The sequence below is a fragment of the Haemorhous mexicanus genome, chromosome 5, assembly GCF_027477595.1.
Source record: "Haemorhous mexicanus isolate bHaeMex1 chromosome 5, bHaeMex1.pri, whole genome shotgun sequence".
Classification (NCBI taxonomy): Eukaryota; Metazoa; Chordata; class Aves; order Passeriformes; family Fringillidae; genus Haemorhous; species Haemorhous mexicanus.
Window position 1 is genome coordinate 41,304,462 of NC_082345.1, and position 26,415 is coordinate 41,330,876.

At 40.7% G+C, this 26,415-nt stretch overlaps 3 protein-coding genes across 3 annotated transcripts in view; 1 reads left to right on the forward strand and 2 right to left on the reverse strand.

Annotated features, from left to right (window-relative positions):
* The first annotated feature begins 1,372 nt into the window (after positions 1–1,372).
* On the forward strand, positions 1,373–2,209 carry LRRC10 (leucine rich repeat containing 10). The gene has a single exon (XM_059847883.1). The coding sequence runs from the start codon at positions 1,373–1,375 to the stop codon at positions 2,207–2,209; it is 837 nt and encodes a 278-aa protein (XP_059703866.1).
* Positions 2,210–4,670: 2,461 nt separating this feature from the next.
* On the reverse strand, positions 4,671–15,271 carry CCT2 (chaperonin containing TCP1 subunit 2). The gene is made up of 16 exons (XM_059846933.1): positions 15,153–15,271; positions 14,331–14,405; positions 13,799–13,864; positions 13,589–13,700; positions 12,694–12,770; positions 11,874–11,986; positions 11,132–11,334; positions 10,836–10,936; positions 10,628–10,755; positions 10,108–10,211; positions 8,458–8,577; positions 7,769–7,897; positions 7,580–7,683; positions 6,483–6,582; positions 5,630–5,771; positions 4,671–4,992 (listed from the first exon to the last, which is right to left on the reverse strand). Exons 1-16 carry the CDS (start codon positions 15,153–15,155, stop codon positions 4,962–4,964), a joined length of 1,608 nt encoding a protein of 535 aa, XP_059702916.1. The 5' UTR covers positions 15,156–15,271; the 3' UTR covers positions 4,671–4,961.
* Positions 15,272–16,952: 1,681 nt separating this feature from the next.
* The window catches only part of FRS2 (fibroblast growth factor receptor substrate 2), a 52,149-nt gene continuing 42,686 nt past the window's right edge, over positions 16,953–26,415 (reverse strand). Inside the window, exon 7 of the mRNA XM_059846934.1 lies at positions 16,953–24,636. Coding sequence (XP_059702917.1) covers positions 23,686–24,636 — 951 coding nt within the window. The 3' untranslated portion in view covers positions 16,953–23,685. The remainder of the gene's footprint in view (positions 24,637–26,415) is intronic.

The window sequence follows — 26,415 nt, forward strand, 5'->3', positions numbered from 1 at the left end:
TTGTGCAAAGAAAATATTCTCCCTAAATTACAGCAAGTGTGGAAAATTACAGCAATGAGCTGTAATCAAAGCAAAGAGCCAGGTGGTGAAAAGGCTATTTTACCTTAAAACACTCTGCCAGCTTTCACATCCAAAGTTCATGACAGAGTTATGGCCAACACACAGGCAGAACAACCACAGGATGGGTTGGGTTGGAAGGAATCTTAAAGATCATGTAGTTCCAACCTCCCTGACATGGGTAGGGACAAATATGAGTCCACAGGAAAGCTTGAAATAGCAGCAGCTCAACATGTAAAACTATGCAGAGGTTCTTATACAGGGGAATGCTTCTAGAAATTAGAACTGAACAGCAAAATGGATCATGATGAAACTAGAACAGTTTACACTGTCACATCTAAATAGCCATAACTTTTCAAAATCAGACTTATTTCACTTGTAACAAGTGAGAATCTTGATGGAATCCATGGGACTTTCTTGACAGTTTTTGGTACAGACACCGGAACTGCAGTAGCACAGTTGGAAAGCAGAGGGAGAACAACCTTGGCAATTTGTGATAGCATATTACATTGGGATTCAGACAAGGAGTAAAACAATGTCATGAAAAAAGCCCTACAGACAAGAAGTAAAATGTAATGAAAAAGGCTCTCCACAATCAAGAGTGCCAGAGGCTATAATAAATACCATTAAATTAGGAACATAAACAGTAGAAACGCTCAAGATAGCAGTTTGCCAAGTATTTGTGTTAAAGCTTTAAGATAAGTACTGGGTGGCAAGTTACACTCTGAAATCCAAGTATTTGGCACCTTTCTAAATACATCCCTGAAAATGCCACTCATCTTGAAAGTCAGTCAAGTCTTGACAGGTATTTTAAACAACAATTTGATTATATCTGACACTTCTGCTGAAAGTTTTATGAAAGTTAAATATCTGAGCTTAAAACTTCAGTCTGCTGTGGTGTTTACTTTCCCAAGCCCATCCTTGCTGCCTGCACTGGTTACACAGACAGCACAGCCGCAGGCAGCAAGGAAGGGGCTGGGGCATTGGCATAATTTTGTTTGGGGCAAAATCAGAGAACATTTACAGCGTGCAAGAGGAGGAAAGAAGGAATGCTTTCAGGAGGAGGGCAAGCATGTGGGAGTGTGGGTGAGAGAGGGAGACCTGGGCCCTGAGTCGTCCTGTCTATAATCCCCGTCACCAAACACTCATTCAGTTATCAGAAGCATTTCAGAGCCCTTGAGATTAATGGCTGGTGCCATGTAAACAGAGCCTTATATTGGGAAGAACGAGTTACCAACAAGCCAGTGTGCAGCAGGAGACCAAGGCAGCCTCCTGTCCCTCGCAGTTCCCAGCCATTCCAAAACAAAATCCCGAGATGGGCAACAGTTTGAAAGCCGTTCTTGCTTTTGTGCCCTCTAACAAGTGCCAGAAGTACCTCCTAGAAGACTTAGAAGAGATGCCAGTGGATAAAATGGTTGATCTGAGTGGCAGGCAGATGAGGCGGCTGCCTGTGCACATTTGCTCTTTTAGGGAACTGGTTAAGCTGTACCTGAGTGACAACAACCTGAACCATCTGCCCCCCGAGCTGGAGCAGCTGCAAAACCTGCAGATCTTGGCACTGGACTTCAACAACTTCAAAGCACTGCCCCTAGTCGTGTGCACACTGAAGCAGCTGTGCATCCTCTACCTGGGCAACAACAAGCTCTGCAGCCTGCCCCTGGAGCTCCGACTCCTGCAGAACCTGAAGACCCTGTGGATCGAGTCCAACTGCCTGCAGTACCTGCCCGAAGTGGTGTGCGAGCTCAGCCTGCTCAAGACGCTGCACGCCGGCTCCAACGCCCTGCGCAGCCTCCCTCCGCAGCTGCAGTGCCTGCAGGAGCTGCGCACCATCTGGCTGTCAGGAAACCTGCTGGCCGAGTTCCCGCCCGTGCTCCTGGACATGCCCTTCCTGGAGGTGATCGACGTCGATCGCAATTCCATCCGCTTCTTCCCCAGCCTCGCTCACCTGCCTGGCCTGAAGCTGGTGATCTACGACCACAACCCCTGCAGGAATGCACCCAAAGTGGCCAAAGGGGTGCGCAGGGTGGGCAGATGGTCAGAGGAGACCCCCGAGCCCCGCAAGCGATCCGGGGCGGTGATAGATATCACGCTCGACGAGAAACCATTGCTACCTCCTGCTGCCAAGACCGAGCCAGAAGCCGAGCCCTGCTGATGCTCAGCTGCCCCTTTTGGCCAAGGTGGCAGCACGTTCCCACCGCTGCCCAACCTCTACCTCTCCCTCGCTTGCTGGTGTCCAAAGAGCACCACACCGCCTGGCAATCTTAGGAGTACATGCACCAGCTTGGAGATAATATGACAGCAAAATTCTTGCACAGACACCTGTCTGCTTTGTGCAGCACCCAGCACTCTCCCTAGAACAGATTTCTTCCCTCTCCCGCTCCTCCCATGCTGGGACCACGAACAGTTCACAAGAGATAAGACAGTTTAGATGTTTGCCATGAATGGATCGCATGGAGCACATATGGACTTGCTGCTCCTCACCCATGGGCTCACTCTTCTCCCTTCCACCTTGTTGAGGTGTCCCAGCTCAGCTGGAAGCCACTGCTCAATGTGATCATTGCTGAGACCCACAGCTCTAAAGCAGCATTGATCTCAAATTACTTTATCTGAAACACAGCAATAACTTGAAGGTTTCCCTGTCTGCTGAGTGGGAAGTGGTAGCAGAGTCCTGGCTGCACTATCAAGGAAACAGCACATATGTACAGGGGGCTCTCCTCTTGCTTCCTGCAAAATTTGTGACAACTGTTTTGTCACTGCCGAGCAGCATTCAAATGATGGTGAGGAAAGCTGTAGGCTTTGCTGCTGGGTTTTGTTACTGACAACACTGCCTCTAAGGGCAGCCGTACAGGACAAGTTTTCATGCAGGAGCAAAGAAGAAAATCAAAGCCTGACTGAAAAGGAAAAGCCACAAGAGCTGCAAAGGTAAACTTGCATGAATAAAATCCAGGGCTGTGAGCTGTCACTATAAGCTTGCACATAATCTGATGAGGCCAACTGTACTCAGATGATTTCAGCTGGGTATTTCTTAAGATTGCAACTTGGACCAGTTCAGATCCCCTTAAAATGCATTTTTTTCCTAAGCTTTGCTTTAACTGAGTAACAGAAATCTGCCTCAAAGAGACATTTTAAACTTTAGACTCCGTAGCATGGTTGAATTAGGTGACAGGTTTTCTAACAAGGATGGAAAGCCCTTGGTGGCACACCCTTTGAGTCTGTCTCACCAGTGCAGCAGGCAGAAGCAGCAGTTGACTTCCCAGAAAAGGTTTGATTTCATGCCAGTTCATGACTGTTTAATGTCATCTACACACTTGAAAAGTTATCTGGAAAAATATACTCTGCTAGCACTTGACTTGTAAAATGAAGTCCAAATTTGCATCTGGCTGGCACCCATGTACTGTGCTCCTAATCAAATTAAATAAAAGTATACTAGCATCTTGCAAAGTTAAAAAACTCTTCTTCGGAATTAACAGCAAATCCTTTATCTAGTCTTGTTCCAACAATTTCTTCCTACAAAAAGGAAAGCAGGACATGAGTTAGGGGCGCTATTTTAATATCCAAGGTCAGTATTTTATATCCCACAGAACTGAGCTGGTACTGTACTTGAGGGAATGGGGAAGAGCATGCTTTCACTGGCTTATCAATGGTCTGTGTTTCACTCAGCCCTCACCATACAGCATTGTCACTTCTGGAGAGCTGAACAGTCTCTGCCAAGAGTTAAGGGGAGGATTCTGTAATCAGATTCCCTTCATTTTAAAAAATCTAAGGGAGAAAAGCCTTTGCATATATCAGCTTGCTTACTTCAGCGTAATCTTTCTGCTTTGGCAGACTTGCTCTGGTGTTTGTACACTTGCAAAGGCCAGAAAGATCACAAGGCCTGCAGGCACCATTCTGGGCCCCCACACACAGAGGGTCCCTGCTTGTCTGTGCTCACAGTCCTCACACATCTGCATGCAGACTCCTGCAGGCATCACAGGCTACCATCCAACCTAGGCACAAAGAAACCCATCCAGTCAAGAAACATGTTGCCTTTGCAGCAGTGAATAGACTAGGAAAGTGACTATAAAGACAGGATTCAACAGACATAAAAGGGGTGGAGCAGAGAGGGCAGGAAGTGAATGTTACGGAGCCTGGCATATTTTCTGCTAAGTGTCCACAATTATAAGTGTTCATAAAGTCAGCCCAATACTTTATAGATCAACACTCAGACTGTTTGGTCCAGAATGTTTCTCTCTCCCAAACTGCACATTCCTCTCAACTCCCCTGAGCACAATGTAAAATCTGTGGTGTAAAAAGTTGTAAGATCACTTAGTTGTAGTTCTGGGCATTGACTAAGGTTCCTCGTCCACTCTCTCTTCCATCATTAAAAAAAAAAAAAAAGAAGGGTAATACTCCAGTATCACTAGAAAAAGATACCATCTAACTTCAGAGGACCCCAACTCAAAACCTGTGCAGCCAGGACTGGAATGCACCACTCACACTAACACAGAAGGTCAACACGAACCAGGCAAGCCACAAGGGCTTAGTCACTCCCTGAAGCAGCCAAGGCCTGAGGATGTGCACCACAGCTGTCCTCATGGATCTGCCCTTCCTGGTTCTACAGAAAGAAATACAACTTTGGGGAATCTGAATTATTTATTTTTTTTATTTCTGTGTATTTTAAGTGGAACCTGGAAGGAACAGAATGAATAGGGTTGTATAAAACCCCTGGTTTATACACCCCTGTAAGTGAATTCTTCCACACAACACATAAAAGCTCCAGTAAGTAAAAACCAACTGAAGACAGTGCCATTGATGGAGATCCGTTTGTCTGAAGCTTCTGTTCCATAACCTCACAAAAACTAGACCATTAAAAAAAATTACTAGGTGAGATCTGGTCCACACATCCTCAAGGTACTGAAGAAAATTTAACAGGGGCGATGGTCTGGTACACGTTTTCTGGGGAGAAAAAGAAAAATCAGAAAATTCCCACCATGCTGATGCCCACCAGCCCCTCCTCACCCACCCTTATTTTTAATCTTTAGTTAGTATTTTGTGTTCAGTGACAGCTCTATCTCACAGCACAAAAAACAGTACCACCTCAAAGCTAACACACTACTCATGACCATGCTAAAATAATATTTTGATTCAAAATGCAGTGAAAAGGCCCACAAGGGATAACCTGCCTATCAGTGGCAATTCTTCCCAAACCTCCTAAGAAACGTGTTTGTGTTTTAGCTGCAGATTCTATCTCAGAAGCAGCTGGACTTTTCACTATAATTCTTGCCAAAAGAAAAAAGAAAGCATGATCCCTTACACTTTGGTCAGCCACTTGTGCAGATGTTTAGTGGTGACCTAGGATTAACTAGGCATTACTCAGGCACAGCAATTTAAGTTTGTTGATGGCTCTAAAGGCCTGAGGATACTGCTAATGCAGTAAAATTATCTAATATGAACACCAGCATATCACATGTCAGGCTCCCTTTCAAGTAAAGCATTTTTAGACCAAGACTCTTCTGCACCCTTACTCTTCCACAAAAGGAAGTTTACTCTACACCACTGTGACTGACTGACCATGCAGATACTCTGATCATACCTTGGAGCTGCTTTAATGATGTCATCTACACGAAGAATCATTTCTGCTGCTTCAGCTGCACTCAGCAAAACTTGCCTCTTGACTTGGAAACTTTCTGTTACTCCCAAAAGAGACATGTCCCCAATGACACCCTCTTTCATATCTGAAAGAAGAAATACATTAAGAGGTGGGTTTTTTTGGTTTTTTTTTAACTCAGCTTTTTTTTTTTTTTAAGGAAATTACAAGAAGCTGAGAGCATAGTAACTTACCTGCTCAAATTAATGACACTGATAGTTAGGGAAGTATTAAATAAAGTCTTCTACCTCAAGAGTCCTGATTTAAGCCTAATGTTGCAATTACATACAAACACTTGATGATAAAAACTTTATACACTGTGATGAGGAGACAAGATCCCAACAGGACTCTCAGCACCATGTCCTTAGGTACATTAACTTTAGGGTTCTTCTCCACAACTCTGTGGCTGTTGTTCAGTTGGGGTTTTTTGGTTTTTTTGGGGGGTGGGGGGAAGGGGCAAAGGGAAGGATCTTTGGTTCTTCTGGGTTTTTAGCTGGTTGCTGGTTTTAAAATGTTTTTGCTTTTAAGCCTCCTATAACAAGACTCAGTGTAAGGGAAGTGGTTTCTAGAGGTGAAAACCATCCATTTAACAAACAAAGATTTTCATTCTACTGTCAAAAGCCTGGTAGAACAAAAGCAATGTAGTGCTGTACACCAAGCTCTATGCAAAGCAAACAAATCAACATACTCTGCTCTCCCTGCTGAATATATGTGACAGACATACATGAACAACTTTAATGAACCTAATGGACCTGGCCAAACAGCAATTCAAACACAGAAGTAAAACTGATCCTCTTACCCAGTCCATAAGTAGTCTTCCCTTCACTATGAGCAGCTCTGAGCTGAGCAACCAAATCAGCACTGTCATAGCCAGCATTATCAGCTATTATTGTTGGGATCTAAGGGGATAAACACAGGTTGTTTTTAATTAACAGAGGGACTGATTGTTAGCAAACATGAAACATATTTTGATGTCATCAGTTTACAACTGAATTTCAAGAAGATGCTTCAGAAACATGCCAGATGATCTGTTACTGTGATAAGTAAAAGACCCAAACTACCTTTCTAAGAATTTCAAGACTCTGTTGTAAGAAAGTACCTATGAGGACAGAAGCAGGTTAGCAATTTGTACACTCATTTTATATGGACAGAAGAAAAAAAAGAATCTTGTCATTTCGTCATTTCAGACTACAACTAGAGAAATGTTTTCATTTAAAAAGCACAAGTCTGCTGGTAAGCATTAACTACCTAACCATTCTGTTCACTGTTTCTATGACAGCAGTGCAAACTTGCATGTGCTGACTGAAGAGGTAATGCCAAGTGTTACTATGCTTTTGAATTTAATTTTCTTGGGAGAAAGGTTTTCCCTAATTCAAATTGCAGAAAGGCAAATTTTTCTCAAATTGACAGTCTGTTATCACAATTCCATTAATGTTTCTTGTGACACTCTCATTTCCTTCCTAATCTCCAATGCAAGACCAGAAACTTGTAGCTAGTACTAGAGAGTGAATACACCCAAACAGCACTAGAGCATCAATGGAACAGAAGGGTTGCTCTTTTCTAAATCAGTTGTCAGCTACATAAGATGAGATTTTTATGTACTATTTCTGCAGCACTTTTAACTAGCAGGTAAGGTGAGCAAGAACCAATTAGAGGAGGGTTAGCAAATGAACATTTAGAATTCTGTAACATGCAGAATTATTAAAACACCAGTACTTTTTTCCTAAGACAAAAAATCAATTTCCCCCTTTGTTTATCCAAGATGTGTTGCTAAACTTCACTTTTTTACTTTGGACAACCAAAACTTTTAAAGTGAAGCAAATATCTGATATCACAAGTTAGTAAACTTCATGAAACTTTGTCTCATAGTCCAGCAATATAATTAAATAAACCTACCATTCGTAAAGCCTTAGCAAAGGACTCCATTGCAACAGACTCTTTGCCAGGTGTTCTGACAGCAAGTTCTGCAACAGCATTAGCCATCAGCATCTCTGAACAACCTATTCATTCAAGACACACAGATGTTAGATATCTAACCTTCAGTAGTACCAATTGTGTGACATGTACAAAGAATCTGATATTCACCTCCACCATACACAGTTCTTGTGTCCTTCACAGTCTGGGCCAGGACACACAGAGCATCATGCAGAGACCTCTCTGCTTCATCTAGAATCTGCTGTGTGGCTCCACGCAAAACTATGGTGCAAGCTTCACCTAGAAAGCACACATGTAAAAGGATTAAAAAGAGAAACCAGGACACAAAAATGGGCTATCACAAAGCACTTACAATAGTTTTGCTATTGCTGCGGTCAAGTTCTGTGTTACTTAATTTTGGGAACTAAAGAAAGCATGATGAAATTTCAAAGACAGAATGAAATTATGCGCACAGTTCTATTGCTTTGGGTCCACAACACCTTATTTAATTTAACAGAAAATTAATATTGCCTCAAAACTCCTTGAAAAATTAGAGCTTTGGCATTTACTAGAACAAGCTCTTTAAGCATGACCTATTGCTACTTTTCTTGCCAACTGAATTTCCCAAAGCAGAAACCTTGGTTCCCATCCTTAAAAATAATTATATGTTTATTTACGTAAAACAAAACATCCACAGTTTCAATCATGAAACTGTGCAGGATTTTTACTGAAAAGCAAGGTTTTAACAGAAACAGTTACATAAATCATTAGAGAATTCCTATGCATCACTGGAAACTGAACAGCATTAGCAGAGGATTAACACAAATGTTACAACACACCATTAGTGATAACACACTTACCCATTGCTACTCCAGAGAAATGAATGAGTTTATCTTCTCCAATCATGACTTCTTCAATAAGCTTGCAGCTTCCTAGTTTTACTAGCTCAGGGTGATCAAAGGTTGAAGCAATTTCACCACCTGCAAGTGTAAGATCATAAAGAAATCAGAGCTCACAACGAAAGCATCCTTTCAGGCAAGGTCTAACCAAGGGGCAGGGGTGTTTGGAAAAAATGGTCTTCGTATTGCCCCAAAATAAATTTAAATTAACAATACTGATAACCCAAGACTGTCTCATGTCAGCATGTGGTACCAGAAACCTTCAACCAATGCTGATAAATTCTTAAAATGCCCATGTTTTGTTTCACATCACAAGGACTAAAATGCTTATGCGTTGTGTCTGATAACAGAATAAACATTCATCCTGGTAGCATTAAAATATCAGTATGTTTCAAGTTTTCACAGGATTTACTGATTAAGTATTTATAAAATATTAAATTAAGTCTCTTATGCTTTACAACTTGAGCTTGTGACAGTATTCATTTTGCCTGCCTGATGATGGCTGAGAACCAGTGGCCAACATTCTCCTGCATGGCAAGTCTCATTCCATGCTGTGGCAATACTGTGCATGATCTGTAAACTGCTGTAACATAAACAAAACAAGTGCTACAAAGACCAAAATGTCTTTGAACACAACATCGTTCTACTTCTTGTTCCAGCTCTTTCCTCTTCCTATTAGAAAACTCTTTACACGCATGCATTCCCAATGCATGCTCAATTATTCCACAGTAGCTTGCAGCACTGTGTAGTTGCAGCACCACAAGAAAAACCAAAACTTGTAGCAGAGAGCTTGTGTATACTAAAAACTTGTCCTTTTTTCAGTATACTATTCAAGCCAGTGTGGTCTGATAAGGCCCATTTGCTTTGTATAGAAAGTCTGCTTACATTCTGGAACAAATTGAAAGCAATGTCCCTCTCAATCATGCATTTGCCAGTGTCAATGTGCCTACTGACAGTTATACGGAATTGCTACTTCAGTTTTGCTAAGATAAGCAAGTGTCTTTTCTCCTGTAAAGCAGATTCATCCTCCTGATCACTTTCAAAATCAGCTATGATGTCCCAGTTAACTATCTATGACTTCAGCAACGAGAATTTTCTGTAGCATTCCAGAGGTTTCATTTTCAGTAGTTACTAGAATCACATTTATGCTGATCACTACTCAAAATATGCAGGTTGTTCAGATCATTTGAGATCCACCTCAAGTCAAAAACTTAGCCCCACATTTTTAACAAAGGATGACTCCTTAGTCTTCTCTATCATTACAGTCAAACAACAGCCATTTAGAACCAATTGTTATTACAGAATCAATTAACAATTAACAGTTAACAATTAACTTGTGGAGTTTTTCTTTCTGTTGCTAAGTTCCATCTTTTCCTTAGAAAACAAACATATCAAAATCTTATCAACAGGAACTGAAAATCTTTTTAAAATATGAAAGAAAATTACTAACTGGCACTAACTTGCTACATTATATCTCATGTTTTGCATTATGATGCTTTATTCACAGATGCTGAAGTATGTTTAAGTAAGTTTAATGTTTACTAATGATCAAACAAATAATGTGCCCCCCCCCCCCCCCCCAAATTCCATACAACAAAATACTCCACACACCTGTGACAAGAGCCAGACGTTCTACACCTGCAAAGTCTGCATGTTCAATAGCCATGACACCAGCAGCTCCAAAGAGATGTTCAGGGTAGTTGTAGATCAGCTGTCTAAAATTAAAACACATGTCACCATCACACAGAGAACAAATCTCTGAAAATAACACAGTAACAAAAGACACCAGATTCTCATAGCATGGACACGTGACAGATTTCTGAAAGCTACTAAAGCAGTCAATGGATGAGGCATCTGCCACACACGGAATGCTACACAACACAGAAGCAAATGCAGTGACAGGAACATGCAAAGCTAAGGGGAAAAAAAAAAAAATCAAACTAAGGATATTTCAAAAAAAATCATTCTCTGAAGAAACATTATCACACTAAGCACAGGCAGCCATATGCTTTAAGGTCTAAGTCCTTTGATCCTAAGCGCCTGATAGGCACTTACCTGCCTGCTCTAGCAGAGTGAACTAGAACAACATGGAAAGTAACATAACTCTCCCTTTGTCCCAAGAAATATGTACCTGTTAATAAAGCAATTTATTCCATGTTTTAGAATCCGATCCACTTTCTCCTTCATTTTTTCTTTTTCTGCCTGTTCTATTTCTGCCACTTTTGCTGTAGAGTCCACTCTAACACGAGAACCAAAAATCTAAATCAAAGAGAAAAGAGCTCAGTCTCAAAATTCCATTTACAAAAACACAGTGTCTCAACAGCAGTTCTGTCACATACCTTTATCTTGTCTGTATCCATACCAGTATTTGCAATAAGAATCTTTGCATTTTCAATTCTTTTTGGCTGATTTACACCAATCTTCTTGTCAAGCAAAAAGCCTGTATAACAGAAAGGTCTTGTAAAACTTCGAATTAAAAAAGGAGAGCAACTACTAGTTATAACAAAATCCCCCATCTTCAGTATTCAGTTTAATAATAACATAACAGTGTTTCCTATAACAAATTTACATAGATGTGTAACCTTTACCAGCTTTATTTCTCAAGTGCATACACAGTCAACACTCAAAGACTTACCTTCATCTAAGTAGGAATCAGCCAAACTTCCACCAAGTTTCTTAATGACATGGATAGCCTCCAAATTACCAGAACCTTTCAACCTAAGAACAGCTTCTACAGCTAGCTTGACAAAGTGATCCTTATGGTGAGTAAGTAATTTTGATGAAAGAGTTGTTCCCGCAATGTTCATCAAGTCTTCACGGAACTTCACTTCATCATTGCTAAAATAAAGACAGCTCAGTTAAAGTGCAAAGTCTGAAAGCCTTAACTACCACTAGCTACCACCATGACTCTTTGCCCACTTCTTCTAGCCTGTATCTACATGTACCATATTTTCTTCTGAGGAATGCTGCACAGAATCCCTCCACTGTTCCAGAACACAACCTTCTACTTGAAATACAAGTTTTGTTAGGAGAAATTTGCAATCAGCTTTAGAAAGTTCGTTCTCTCAAAGTGCTGGGCACGGGAAATAGCTATATTTAAAATGTGAGTACAAAATCTGAAATAACATATCAAATCTTTGTTCCAGGGAGCAAATTACAGCTTGTATTTCATTTCTGCACATAAGTCATTTTGAAGCTTCTTTAACTCATTTGAAAAAATACCCAGTATTTTTTTTCTCAACTGTTAAAATACAGGAACTCAGCCTTCACACTGCTTTAATAAGAGTGAAGAATTTACCAATGGACAGTAATTTGCATTGACGTTTTGATCTTGAGTAGTTTTTTATAAAGAGTGTCAGCAAACGGGCATTACTAACCCATGATCCACAGCTGCTTTCAAAAGTGCCTCTCTTGAAGCCTTTGTGGCTGCTCTCCAGCCTGCAATGATGGTCTGAGGATGAATCTTCCTTGCAATCAGTAATTCTGCCTCCTATTTAAATGAAATCAATAATTATTTCCCCCAAAAAGTATATTGACACTAACTAGAAAAAACATTTTCATTTATGGATGCAACTTAAGTGTAGTTGAAAAAAAGTTGAAAAATCTTTATTTTTCTCTTGAACTTGAGAGATCATTCCTTAAGATGCTCTTGATCCCAGTTACTGAACCTGAGATGATTAGACTTTCTGACACAGCTCTGCAAGGAAGAATTACTCATTTCTCAAATCTCTTTCATAGTAATTTCAGGTTTAAAGTTTGGCAGTGTAAATTCTTCCACAAGCATAAAATCCATACAGAGTTTAAAGGAAAGAATGAACTCAGGCCTTGAGCAAAGAACAGAATTTAGCAAGATTTTTTTCTTATGGCAATGGATTTCAGAGAACTGAGCCTCACAACTAAGCAGCACTGCACATTGCTCAGTGCAATAGGCAGGAAGTGAGCCGTAAGAGTCAACTTAAAATACTTGAGAGTTTATAAAAAATACTATAAGGAGTAATAGTCTAAAATAATACCCAAAAAATGATGATGCAATACCTAAGGGCTGGTTTTTTGCCCCTTATCAATTTCCCCAGCAACAGAGCAAGCTATTCCTTTCTATGCTATGAGAGCCCTTTCACAAATACAGGATAACACACCTCCTACTGGAGGCACCACAGAAGTACATTGACAAACATCTGAAAAAACAGAATACATCACCCTCAGTAATTCAGCTGCCAACACCGTGACAGATGTAGTTCCATCACCAACTTCATCATCTTGAACCTTTGACATATCTGAAGAAGGAAAAGGTATTATTAATGATATTTTTCTCATGCATTAATTTGGATAAGAAAAACAGATCTTTGTGTAAAGAGGAAACTCTAAAAAAAAACCCAGAAAAACAAGAGATGCAAATAAAATTCAGCATTCCTCAAATTCCTGCTCTTCATTTGTAACCCAGACACCACTTTCAGCCTGGTGATGGTCAGGATGCTCCCTTCTGTTCCCCATCCTAACAATGGTTATCAAAGGAACAGCTGGAGAGAAGCTCTAAGGTACAGATACAGGATCAGAGACTGTAATAACCAGGTCTGCTGCATGAACTGCTGATAAACTGGGATGCAGCAAACACAAACTCATTAGGAAACCTGACACCCAATAGATCAGGCTCCTGCTTGTCACCAGCAGTGGACCACTGGTACAGTCACTCACAACAGTAAGCTCTGGGCAGAAGTACAGTGGTCACTGAGTGACAGAGATTTAAATCTGGGAGAAGCAGAGAGAACTTCTGCTGCTGCAAAGATTTCTGTTCTGAATTTTCCCACTGCAAAACGAGGGGTATACAGCTGTGTTTTGTCCCTTCTGACTCTTGGGACAAAACAGGGTTAAGAGAAAAGAAGATAAAAAAACCAGTTTTGAAGAGCAGCACACACCACAATTTTACTTTTGCAGAATGCCTTAACTCTTGCAATACCCTGCCCTTCTTACTTCAGGATTTCTGCTCCCTCTCCCTTCCATTTTTCACAGTATTTCAAGAACACTTTTCTAAGAACAAATAAAAACACCACAACAGAGATACAAATTAAGAAATACCAAGCCTTTAAGAACTCACCAACCAAGACCTTGGCAGCTGGATTGTCAACTCCAATAGCTTTCAGGATGGTCGCACCATCGTTGGTAACTGTGACGGAGCTGTCTCTCCCGGTACTTAAAAGAATCTTGTCCTATAAGATGCAAGATTTAGTATACTGCTTGAAAAGGCACTGTGACTATTAAAGCCAAATTAATGGCCATGACTACTGAGAGCCTGCAGCTGTCTTACCATGCCTTTAGGCCCCAGGGTGCTCTTGACGAGATCACCAATGGCAATGGCACCAACAAAGGATGACTGAAATGAAAATAAATATACCTCAGGGAACAATTGATTTCTACTCTAATACAAGAATTATACACTATCACATAGCTTTTGATATTTTGACCAACCCTTCTACCTCTTTCAATGGAGGCTTAACTGAACTTAAGGCAAGTTTCTTAACTGCTAAATTTTGATAACCAGATCAAATATACTTAAATCTCCCAGAAATCATAAGTCTCTCTCAAAGCCAGAAGAAATGCCACCCAACAAACACCAATCTTCTGAGCTCCAGTAAAGGTACTTTGGTTTTGACAATGAAGAGTTTCTCTAACTTTTAGTGTAAACAAAACTCCTTTCTGTTCACAGACATGCAAAAAAAAAAAAAAAGCCAGTTAAAGACAGAAGTTCCATACCATGATATAGTAAAAGTATTTTTAATAGTAAAAGACAAAGTTTAATTACCTCAAGTACTACCAGTTTCTCAGAGAATTAAACTTACCAACCGAGCTGTTTCTGCCTTCTCTTCATCTGCACCTGCCTTGAAAATGTTCACAGGAGCAAGGGAAATGGATGCCTAAAACAGAGTTAATGTAAGAATATTGTACTAGCTTCAATAAAACTGTGTGCTCTAACTGTAGCAACTTGAACAATGTGTTTTTTTAAATAAAAATTACCTCCATACCCCATTTCCATACCTGTTGTGATTACAGGTATAAATAAGAAATAGTCAAGCTTCTTAAAAATCTGTCCTGCAATCTCGCAGCCCTGCGAAGGATTGCAAGCCCAGTGAGCTGCTGGCAGACTGCAGCGCACACAAGGCCCCGACCAGCACATCCTTTCATGGCTGTGCGTGCGCTGCTGCTCTGCTCAACCAGCCTTCCCTTCCCTACAGCCCGAGGGCACGCACAACCAGCAGAACGAAAATAAGTCTATTTATTGGCCATACTGAGCCTTTAGCATGTTGATACCTGAGCTGAACTCCCCCTTTTTCCTTTTTTTTTTTTTTCCTCAAATCAATGCAAATTAATCATAGCGGTAACCAATATCCGCCTTTAAGGGCCAACATTTGCAGAGCACCCAAGGCCCTAAATGAACAAGGATCAAATACCCGAACACAGGCACTAGGGCTCTCAGAGTCGCCCCGCCCCGGCTCGAGAACCTTCGGGGCCGCCCCGCGGCCCGCAGCCCCCGGCAAAGCGCGGGGAAACGCAGGGCGCGGCCTCCAGGCCTCGCGCTCTCGCCCGCCGCAGCCCCGCCGGCCTCTTCGCACCCCAGCCCGGCCTGCCCTGGGCCAAGCCACCGCCAGCGCCCTGCCGCTCACCATGGTGCCGGTGCCGCCGGGAGCCGCCGCCCGCCCCTCCTTCAGCAGAGAACCTGCGCCGCGCCGCAGCCGCACGAGCTCCCCCGGAATGGCGTCACAGCGGCCGCCGCTTCCGGCGGCGCGCGGCCTGCTGGGAGCCGCAGTCCGGCCCCGCGCCCTCAGCGGCTGCGCCACCGCCCTCGGGCTGGGGTGGGCTCTGAGGCTGGGAGCCCTCTTGGGAAGAAATTCCTAACGCTGGGCGGAGAGGCACTGGAACAGGTTGCCCAGAGAAAGCGTGCGTGCCTCATCCCTGGCAGTGTCCAAGGCCAGGTTGGATGGGACTCTGAGCATCCTGGCCGAGTGGAAGGTGTCCCCGCCCATGGCAGGGGGTTTGGAGCTGGGTGATTGTTAAGGTCCCTTCCAACCCAAAGCTATTTTATGATTCTGCGTGATATTCCTGGAGGATTTTCAGATAGGGCAAAAGCATTTTTAGTTACTGCTTGTGGCCTCCAGCGCGCTTGCCAGCCCGTCCCCGATGGCTGCTCTTAGACCACGGCTCCAGTTACAAGCCATGCCCAGCGCAATCCCACTCAATATGCTCTCCAATTCAATACAGAAAAATTGGTGACTATTCCCCTGGCAGCTTTGCCAGTGTGAGACAACACTTAAACTTTTCTTTGTCGCTGCTTTTCCTCCACAAAGCCGGTTACCTGGTCATATAAGGAAAAAAATCTAAACCCAACCTGTATTATTTTGTATAACTCATCTTCAAGAATTAATTCCAGCTGGTATCCCTCTTCTTGCTGCTAGGTACTAAACTCTTGGGACATATGGAAAGTCGTTTGTTCTAGATTTAAACTGGCCAGAGACAGAAATACATCCCAATGGAGACAGCAAAAAAAGACATGACTAAAACTCTGCCAACTCTCACCTGTATCGCTTATTTTGTCAATACCTGGTTAGTATTAGTTTTTGAGTATGTTAGGCCTTTCATCCTGTTTTATTCACAGAGTTAGATACACTTCCCTCTGCAACCCTGTTCTGAATCTAAACTACTAATTTAATTTTTTAATTTTATTAATTCAATAAATATCTCTAGTTTTTGCCATAGTTACGGCAAAAACTATTTAAGTTTTGGCTAGGGCAAATAATACAACTAAAACAATGTAAATAGCTTCTCTCAGAATCACAGCTTTCATAAAGATGTGCATTGAAGTAATAATTCATTTTAATTCACATTTGCTGCTACTGCGGTGAGTTGGGAGAAAAAAATATTTTAAAGTGCTTCAGACTTATCCAAGTTATGGCCTTTGAAAGATCCAATGTTCAAAGAAAAACTACAGCAAATTAGTAAATTGGGTTCAAGGGGCTTTTGACCATTGCTGAGCTATGCTTTACAATGTGTAAAGGTAGTGACACCAGAATAGGAAGAACCCAGCAGCAGAGCTGGTTCTGGGCTCCCACCTCTCCCAGCTGTGCCGTGCCCTCGCCTCTCTTGCGCCAAGGGCAATTTTTCAAGTTGCACCGTATGTGAAGAAAAAAATGCCTCATTTTAAAAAAATCTCAATCTACACGCATGACAAAGGTGTGACAGAAAACCAGCAGAAATGAAACAAAAATCTTGGAGATGAATTTACAGACTTCAGATCACCATGATCAGTTTTGGGGGTTTTTTTACTAGTGAGTAATGAGTGGAATAGGGAGGAGGGCAGAGAGAGATACATGAAGCAATGATTTAAAGAAAAGCAAAAAAGATTATACAAACAAAACATGATACAGTGATACTAACACTGCAAACCACTGAAGTAACCCACAGACAACTTTTAATGTAAAATCAATAGTTTATTGCCATGCTACAATTTTTTTTTTTTCCAAATGAAGTTGGCACTGGTAAGGGGAAAAATGTACATAACACATTTTTTTAAAAATGCACATTTGGTAAGCTTTCTCTATAACAACAGCTTAAAAGAAGTGATTTTTTTTTTTTAAGATTAATGTGGAATGGCATAAAAATACACTCTTTCTGCATAGTATAAGAAATACGGAATGTTTGTAAAAACAAATTCACTGAACAGGGAAAATTACTTGAAATTTTATAAACAATTTGGCAACGGTACTCCCACTGTTTAGATTTTTTTATATAAAAGAAATAAAAATCTAGAAAGCTACCTTTATACAAAGTTGCTATATTTATGCCTTTAAGTAGGAAAAAACATTTTATAATGCAAATTAGGACATACAATAATCTTACAATATGATACAATGTAATGACAAGAAAGGAACACACAACAAAAGATTTTGGCCTTTGTAGAAATGTCTATTTCTGCATTTAATAAATGCATTTGTGGCACACTGGTGACTACTGTATCACTCCTACCAGTCAGCTTTGACGCTAGTGCGGTGCGGCTGGCCTGCGGTTTGGCCGGGACACAGACTGCTTTCCAGGAGACCAAAGGTGATGCTGCAACGAGGCGAGACGTGAGAAAGGCAGTGTGCCTGCTGGTCGAGCCATCTGGACTGCGGGACACCATACAACACTCTTTCCTCTCATACCAGAGCATTTCTTATACATTCAGTTATTAAGTACCGAAGTCTTACAAGTGAGAACATCCGTGTTTGCGATTTGGCAAAATTTCAAAATACAAAGTTAGTACCAAATATATAATATATTATATATAAAATGTGGGTGTATGATATACACACATATTCCAATGCAAAAAAACCTGCATTATTATGGAGTTCAATTTGCTGACATCCATTCCTAAATAACATTACCATTAAGAAACAGGTGTAATCCTGATCTTTCACACATTTTAGAATCACTTCCTCTTTCATACACAACAGTTAAAGCAATATTTATGCAACTATGACTAAGAAATCAAAATTCCCATAATTATCTGAACTCTGACCACAACAAATAGGATTTGGTTTTCAGTACATGTAATTAAATATATTTATATTTTTACATCCTCTTAGACCATTCCTGAAGAACTTGACCAAGCAGGTCCTCAGGTGTAACAGAGCTGTTACACCAGCAGTACTTGATCTTGCACGAGCACATCCAGTGGCCCTTGAAGTCAACAGGAATCGTTTCTTCCTCTTCAAAGGACACTGCATGCAGACCAAACAAGCTCTGGAAGGGTCACCCCACTAACAAGGAAGATTTCCTGCTGACATCAAAGCTCCTTGTCAGACTTCCTTTCCAACTGCCAAGCGGAAGGACCGGAGCAAAGGATACTCTGGGCTCTCGGGGTCGCTTGGCAGGTGGTGCTGGGGACAGCCATACACTGCACAGCCCCAGCAGCAGGGACTGGCAGGGCGAGCTTCACAGCACCTTTCATACTAAGGCTTCTCACGGAAAGCAGGGAGCTGCTTCCCCCACACTCCTCACTTGGCAATTCGGTCACTACAGGTCTCAGACAGGAGCTCTGGCTGGGACCCCAAGGCATTTAGTACTTTGTAGACACAGAGGAAGACGGTCCCTGTTCTGAAGGGCTTGAGCCTATTTTTTAATGATAGTTTTTTACATAATCTCCTTTCTATATACAAATATTTGCTACATAAAATAGAATTACACCAAAGTAATGGATATAGCGGAAAACATTGTCACAATATATGTATATTACCACACTAAATAATTACTAAAACTGCAAGAAAAATTTAAAAAATGCCCTTCATAATGTATAAAAATATAGAAATGTCCACACTTGTTTCATCAACCTTATTTCTCATATTCTATTTCTACCTGTACACCTACATACTTCCAAACAAAATACTGCGTTAATCTGGAGTAAACATCGTGTTAGGAAAATATCCTCCTAAGACATCTGACAGACTTACTCACATACCTTACAGCACAGCACAAGAAATAATGTATACATGGTCAGAGTTGCAGATGCTAAGTTGCTCTTTTTTTTCCTTCTGATTCACTCATCTTGTCCAAAAGAGGAAGTAATTCCTAAAGATTGTGAAAGAACCTCAACATGACTTCCTTTTTCATAATCTTCTGTAAGAAGGACATCAGCAAACCTGACTCCATCTTAACGCAGTTTTTTGTGGTGGAATTTCTTCTGGATTTCTTTTTTCTTGGAGTGTATATGAATTAAAAATAAAGATATAATAAATGAACTTAGGTTTATATTAAGTAAATACTGTCAAATATAAATGCCTGAATTGCTACCTCAAGGAAGAGATGGGAAAGATCATATCATTAAATTCCAACAACACCTAACTCTATCTATCACAATGAAGGACCAGACTCCTTTAGGGACACAGGAGAATTTCAGATTTAAGACCACTACTAGTTCCTACTCCATTAGTTTCATCTTATTTGCAGCCATTAAATAAATTAGTACAGTGCAGAAATGGAATTTCACCATTGATCTCACCTTACATGAAGCGAGAAATACTGCTTAAAAATAGACGTCCAAATCAGATACATCATTGTACGCTCAAACTACTGACATGAATCAGAATTTCCACTCTTCACCGACAGTGAGTAAAAACAATCTGCTCTCTCTTGAATGTCTCTCATTGAGAAGCAGGTAAATATAAAACAAAAACAAGAACAGATTTTGAGCCAATGCACAGTGTTATAAAACCAGCAAAATCCACTGCTGATCTGTCACGTATAAAAAGCAGCCCTGTTTTGACATTGGTTTGGACTTTGTACACTTTACATGATTTCCATGCATTTCCATGATCCTTTTTACACCCAAGCCCTAGTCAGAGGTGCAAACACACACAAATATCCAAAATTCGAGTGGGGGGCGGTGGGGAGAAGGACATTTTATCAATTTATTATATAAAATTTCTACTTCAACACTTACATTTTCTAGAAAAGCTCTGAAGACTTTAATAGGAATAGTGCTTCAATGCACATCATCAGATTCAATCCCTGTTAAATGCAGAACATATTTATTGGGGGAAACATAAGATGTTCTAACAAGTGTCATGGTTTTCAGAATGCTCTTTTTCAATATTGTTTTAGGAAGTTAGCAAAAAACACCACAATAATTAAAACAATTGGTCCTCCTTCTGACACGATTTTGAGGAAAAGATAATTTTCCTGATATAACAATGGAATAAATTCTCATTCCCTGTATTTCTAGCACAATATTATGTACTTTTGGTCACTTTTCTGTGTTCTTTAACAACTCAGTTTCCTTGTTTAAAATATACAGTAATGTATGTCTTTCCCAAATCTTTGCACTAAAGGAATGCCTACAGTTAAAGGTTTCTCCTTGTCAAATGTGTTTGAAGGGCAGCAACCAACTGCACATTATGTATGAAAAGCAGAATTGGATGGAGATGCTACCATTTTTACAGGATCTAGTTTATGTAAACTTAACACGCCACATTTACTAAAGAAAATGGTTACATATTTCTAGTTTCTCAGTCTATACACCTGTGGGCCCAAAATAAATATGATCTAAATACCATGGAGAGATTTCAGCTGAAAACTGAATCCTAGATTACAGACACTAAATCTAACATCACAGCCTTTAAAAGAGACTGAATTGAAAAAATATTTACCAAGTCTCAAAGGGTAAAGTGCATTGCAACTGCATCTACTTCAAGGGGCAGAAAATAAGGAATGCTAAAGATGAGTAGTGTGGGTGACAGGGACTACCCAGCATGTTTGCAGCGTACACAAAACAAGAAAGTGTTATCCCACCTGTGAAACATAACAGGTTAAAAAGTAGTCCTGGAAAATATGTCATCAGACTTCTTAATACAATTAAGGCTACAGACAGGTGAAATTTCATTATGTTCTCAATTCTGGGGACCAGAGCTAAGAAAATATTGTGAAACTTGCAACAATGAAAAAAATTTGCTCAGACCATTCTTTTTATCTGAGACGATTCAGAATAAATGCATAGGACAGTGCACTGGAATTAAGGAGGGATATGGCTGGTTGTTGAAATTTCAGCAGGTCACTTATGATCTACCCAAAGCCCCTGCTTCCCTATTTAGTAGTTAAGAATATTATTACTTCCCTGCCTCACAGGTGTGTTTTAATGGTTCAGTTAATTAGTCCAAACTATACAGGTGAGGACCATATATTGCTAAGCAGCTAGCTAGATCAAACAGGTTTGCCTCAAAACACATGCAGCTCACAAGTTTAAGTGAGCTATATGCTAAGAACAAGAATCACACCAATATTATTAACCCAGTAACTAAGTTGCAATACATGGTAATTTCTCTTCAGTAAAGACCAGGAGGTCCATAAGGTGAGGCAATGGCAAAGATGTGAGGGAGCAGTTACAGAACCACAGAATCAGTAGGCTTGGAAAGGACCTCTGAGATCACTGAAGCCAACCTACGACCAAACACCACCTTGTCAACAAGACCATGGCACCAACTGCCATGTCCAGTCTTTCCTTGAACACCTCTAGGGACAATGACTCCACCACCTCCCTGGGCAGCACATTCCAATGCCTAATCAGCCTTTCTGTGAAGAATTTCTTGCTAACATCTTAGCTTAAGCCCATGTCCTCTTGTCCTGCTGCTGGCTGACTGGGAGAAGAGACCAATGCCCCATCTGGCTACAACCTTTAAAATGCCTAGCTCTAGGTAGTCAGTCTTTACCTTCTTGAGTACCAAGGTCTCCTCACAAGTCAGCAAGTGTATCACAAGAGTATGCAGAAGCTGACCATGAAGTAATTAATTAAGTTTTTTATTTAAAAAAAAAATCTCTTTTAAGTTCCTCACAATGGTCTTAATGACTCCTGTCTTTTACTTCAGTAAATTATGTTCTTTGTCCATCTGGCATTTCAGTACCATACAGTCTGTAAAGAATAATGAAAGCCAGAGTGAAAAAGATGGCCTGATGCCACCTATTGGTATGGCATGAGACATATTTCAGGTGCTGCTACTACTGCATCACTACTAAATGAGAGAAGACCAAAGAAAAAAGTTGTAGGAACAGAAATACACACCAATTTAAAAGACAGAAAATAATTGTAGTTTGGTTTTTATGAAACTTCAATTCAAATATTGCATGGAGACCTAATGCTTTTTCAGATCTCCAAATGGCTTTTCTTGCATGTTTTTCCTCACAGTTCAAGGGTTATTTTACATCATACCAGCTCACACAAGTGTCGGTTCCTTTGCAATCACAGGCTCAAGAGCAATCTCTTCTGCTGCTAGTACCAAGGTGCACCTGCAATACTGCCAGAATTCTAAGATTATTCAGAGTATTGATAAACAAAACAGAAAAAAAAAATCTAGGTGCCTCTGGCATATTCAACAAATAACATTCTACCTGTAACACTGAGCAGCCATCATTGTAACCAAATTCACCAACTGCAAAAGGAAAACAAGTATGCTCATAGATAATACTACCTCCAGATAATTTACTACTATCTTTTTAAATTAAAGTACACTATCACCTATGGATGCACACTGCTAGAATGTACAACTTCCTATAAAGAACTATCAAGTCCAGTACCCTGCCTCCCATGTAACCTGTGTTTGATGCTTTAGAGGAAGACAATAACTGCATAATAAACCTTTCCAGTTGTGCAATAATGCATGTGGCTGGAGAGCTGGGATATTTCTGTCAGGCATAAAAAAGTAGAACACTGGACAAAGACAACCATTTGACCTTCAAGAGTCTTGCTTTGTCAAATGCAGAGAGTAAGACAAATACATAGATGATCCTGGACAATTAAAGCTATGTACAAAATTATGACTTTTAAAACAAGACATTACGGAACAAATAAAAAGGAAACACACAAATGCAAAGAAAAGAAGGCACACTGAACTAAGAAATGACAAGAGAGCCTTAATTCTCACAGGCCACCTGTGAATTCCTTCACAAAAAACCCCAAAACTCTAATGAGATAAAATTTTTGTCAGATTTCAGAGGGAATTTGATATGTCACTGGGAATTCTATTCCAACGGAAGGAACTTAAGGTTGCTTTTTGATGTGTTTATAGCTCTGATCAACAACCATCAATGGAAACTCTCAAATATCACACAAGTTAAGAAAACTGTCGGGAATTAGAGGCCTTCTTGCCCACAGACAAAAAAGATGTGGTGTTTATATTCCTTGAGATGAACCAATATATCCTGTGTATATCAAATGTGTGAATTAACATATAACACACAATTCATTCTGGAGGAACCACTTCAATGAGGAATGAACGTCAGATATGTATATTGAAAGATTAGGTTTACCTGCTAATAATGCACATATCAAGAGGCTTTAAAAAGTGTTATAAATGCCATTAATGAATATAGGCACCAGACCAGAATATTTATAAATTCAAAACTGGCATGTCACTCAGACTCTAATCAATTAAAGAGGCACTGTGAAAGGTGGTGATGCTGCTATGCAGTAATTACTTCTACTGTAGAATGAAATAGTGTTAAGCTAAAATGAATACTTGCTCTACATTAATTCCCTTTAGTAAGACAAGTACATGAAGTATGCAGAAAAAGTTCCATTAGTCTATAAAAGGCGTTAGTGTTAAGAAATGCAAAGTACTCGCATCTTCAATTTTATAAACTTCACAAAAGGTGCAAATGATTCAATGCTCCCCAGGCTCACATAGGCAGGTCAGTACTGTTATGTCTAGTTTTCCTAGAAGTACCGTCATCTCGGGGCAGTGCTTTTTGCAAGCTTGACATAGCAGCAGTTCTTTCAATGTCTATCACAGCATACAGCTCTGTGCGCCTGGTTGGAGTTTGCGGAAGTGGAGTGGTGGGGGTTTTTGGAGTCTGAGGGTTGTCAGAGTCACTACCACCTTCCAAGTCAACCTGTATATAGTTGAGCTGCCTGTGTTCTAAACTTGGACGCCTAATGTCAAAGTTAAAGACTGTTGGGGTACAGTCCCGACGTCGTGTAAATTCTACTTTATGAGCACTTGCTGGTACTGTTACATTCTCTGTATTGACATAGTTATGCATTAGATCTAGGTTATTGTGGTAGCCATTCAGAGACGGGGTCTTTGGTCCTAAACTGTCGTCTTCATCTCTGCTCAGCTTCCGGGCTTCCCAAACAGGAGGCAAGGATGGCAAGTTCTCGTAGTTCAGCAGCGCAGTTCTCCTCTGAGCAGAGTTGTTAATGTTCTGGGTGTCTGAGGTACTGGTTGATGTCAAGCGACCTCTCCTGACCCCTGAGGCACTAGGGATTGATAACCTATTTATATTTTCATACACCAATTTATTACCAGATGGTGTCTCTCTACGTTCATCACTGTCGTACCCAGTGTCCCATTCAGTGTTGTTTGTGCTGCTGCCACTAACTTGATCTCTCCCAAGTTGTTCCAGTTTCTCTCTTTCCATTAACTGCCTTTGAACAGGTGTTGGTCCTAAAACAAACTTCACTCCTTCAGGCTCCAGGAGAACCTGAGCATCTCTGTCATCAGTACACATCTGATCTTCTTTTGCTTTAGTTGTTTCAGTGTTTGAAAGCTTTGATTCCAGTGGCACATGCACACTTGATCGATTTTTTCTTTCCTCTTGGACTCCAGTAGTGTTTACGTAAGTGTGCACCTAAAAGAGAAAGAAAAAATTTAAACACTATTGTGCCTTCCCTCCCCCTCCAAATTTATTAGCTTCTTAACTCCCCACTTTTCTAATCAAAATACCTGAAAAGAAAAACTTTTGATGGCAGATGTTTAAGAGCAAAAGCCACCTCTCTTGCATTTAGGTTTTTCCCCTCAAATTTTGTTTTCAGTTATGTTAATATTCCGCTAACATTCCTCTGAAAAAACAGAATTTATATCTTACACTGATAATTATTTTTATTTGATGTTTTATCTCTCAACATTTATCTCATTTGGCTCTAATCAAGGCCACCTTGGGCTGCTCTAGCCTAGCTCATAACTTTACCTGGGCAGATCACTGAGAGCTCTACTTTGTTGTCCCTTACCAGTGACCAACAATTACTTTGGCTAAGTTTATGTTCGTTACTTCCACACTGCAAGGAAATCTACTGTCCATACAAGGAAAAAAAAAAAATCCCCACCAAAAAGAAAACCGCAGAGAGACCTAAGAAAACCCTTGATCTCTTGCCTTGTGTACTAGTCCAGGAACAAAAAGAGAGGTTGGGTCTCTAGGAAGAACTATCTTTCTTCAAGGGCCAACAGCCTCCTAAGAACAGGAACTTATAGAAAAATATACAGTATATTCATATGAAGTGTGGCACTCAGAATTAAAAAGAAGGAGGAGTTGGCACTGTATGTCACTAAGAAAGGTGGAGATACCCTCCTAGGTTATATCCCTCCAATTTCCACAGTGGATCAATACACGGCTGAATGGGAAAGACTGGATTCCTTCTCTAAATTTTAATTCTATGTCTGGATACCCAAACAGCAAAAATAGTATTTTACAGCAGCAGTCATGTAGCTTGCCAATCTCTCTGTCAAGCTCTGCCAGCTGAATTGTCATTTACCAGATCACTTGGCTCCTCCACTGATTTTTTAAACTCACTTACTATTCAGTAACTCCAACGATAACACCTGAGCTCTTCTGTGAGGGCTCCTAACAAATCCTCTCCCAGAAGACAGTTCACAGCCCTCTGCTCTGCCTACCTTCTCTGGTTTCCAAAACTGTTTCCTGTCACACATGAAAGTCTTCCTAAACCACATGACATTTATAAATTTGACTGTCATTTTCATCAGCAACCTGAATGAGAGAGAAGATACCCTGACAGTTTTCAGTCTATCCAGACTGGCAGGGTTTCCACTGTGAGGGACCTCTGCAGCCTAGAGAACCGACCTCAGAGAAACCTTATGAAGTTCAGCAACAGCAAATAGAAAATCCAGTGCTTGGTATGAAACAACACCAACAGTACAGGCTAGATATCAACTGATTGAAAACAGCCTTGCAGCAAAACTTCAGGGGTCCAGGTGAATGGTAAGTTGAATGTGAGTCAGCAGTCTGCTCTTGGAGCAATGAAAACCAAACATGCCCTGGTTTGTGCTAGCAATAGCACAGCCAGTAAGTTAAGAAAAGTCACTATTACCATCAATTCAGCTCTCACAAGACTGAACCTGAGCTCCAGAGTACACGAGGGACAGCACCATACTGAGGCTAGTCCAGTGGAGGGCCATGACTAGAGAGGAGCTGGAGCACATGACAAGGAGAAGCTGAGGACACCATCTTAGTTCCCTTTTAAGAGAATGCAGGGAACCACCTAATAGCTGTTTTCAACTACCTAACAGATAAAGCAAAGACAGAGCCAGACCCTTTTTGGGCATGTTCAGCAAAAGGCCAAGGGACAACCAACACCAAATGTACCAGGCAAAAATCTGGTAACACAGAGAGAAA

Excerpts from the sequence above, each read along its gene's own strand:
- CCT2 (XM_059846933.1), bottom strand. Across the intron at positions 13,701-13,798 it reads CCCTGGGGCCTAAAGGCATG|GACAAGATTCTTTTAAGTAC; the intron begins GTAAGACAGCTG and ends TGCATCTTATAG. Across the intron at positions 4,993-5,629 it reads ATCATTAAAGCAGCTCCAAG|AAAACGTGTACCAGACCATC; the intron begins GTATGATCAGAG and ends TTTTCTCCCCAG.
- LRRC10 (XM_059847883.1), top strand. The coding sequence starts at position 1,373 with ATGGGCAACAGTTTGAAAGCCGTTCTTGCTTTTGTGCCCTCTAACAAG.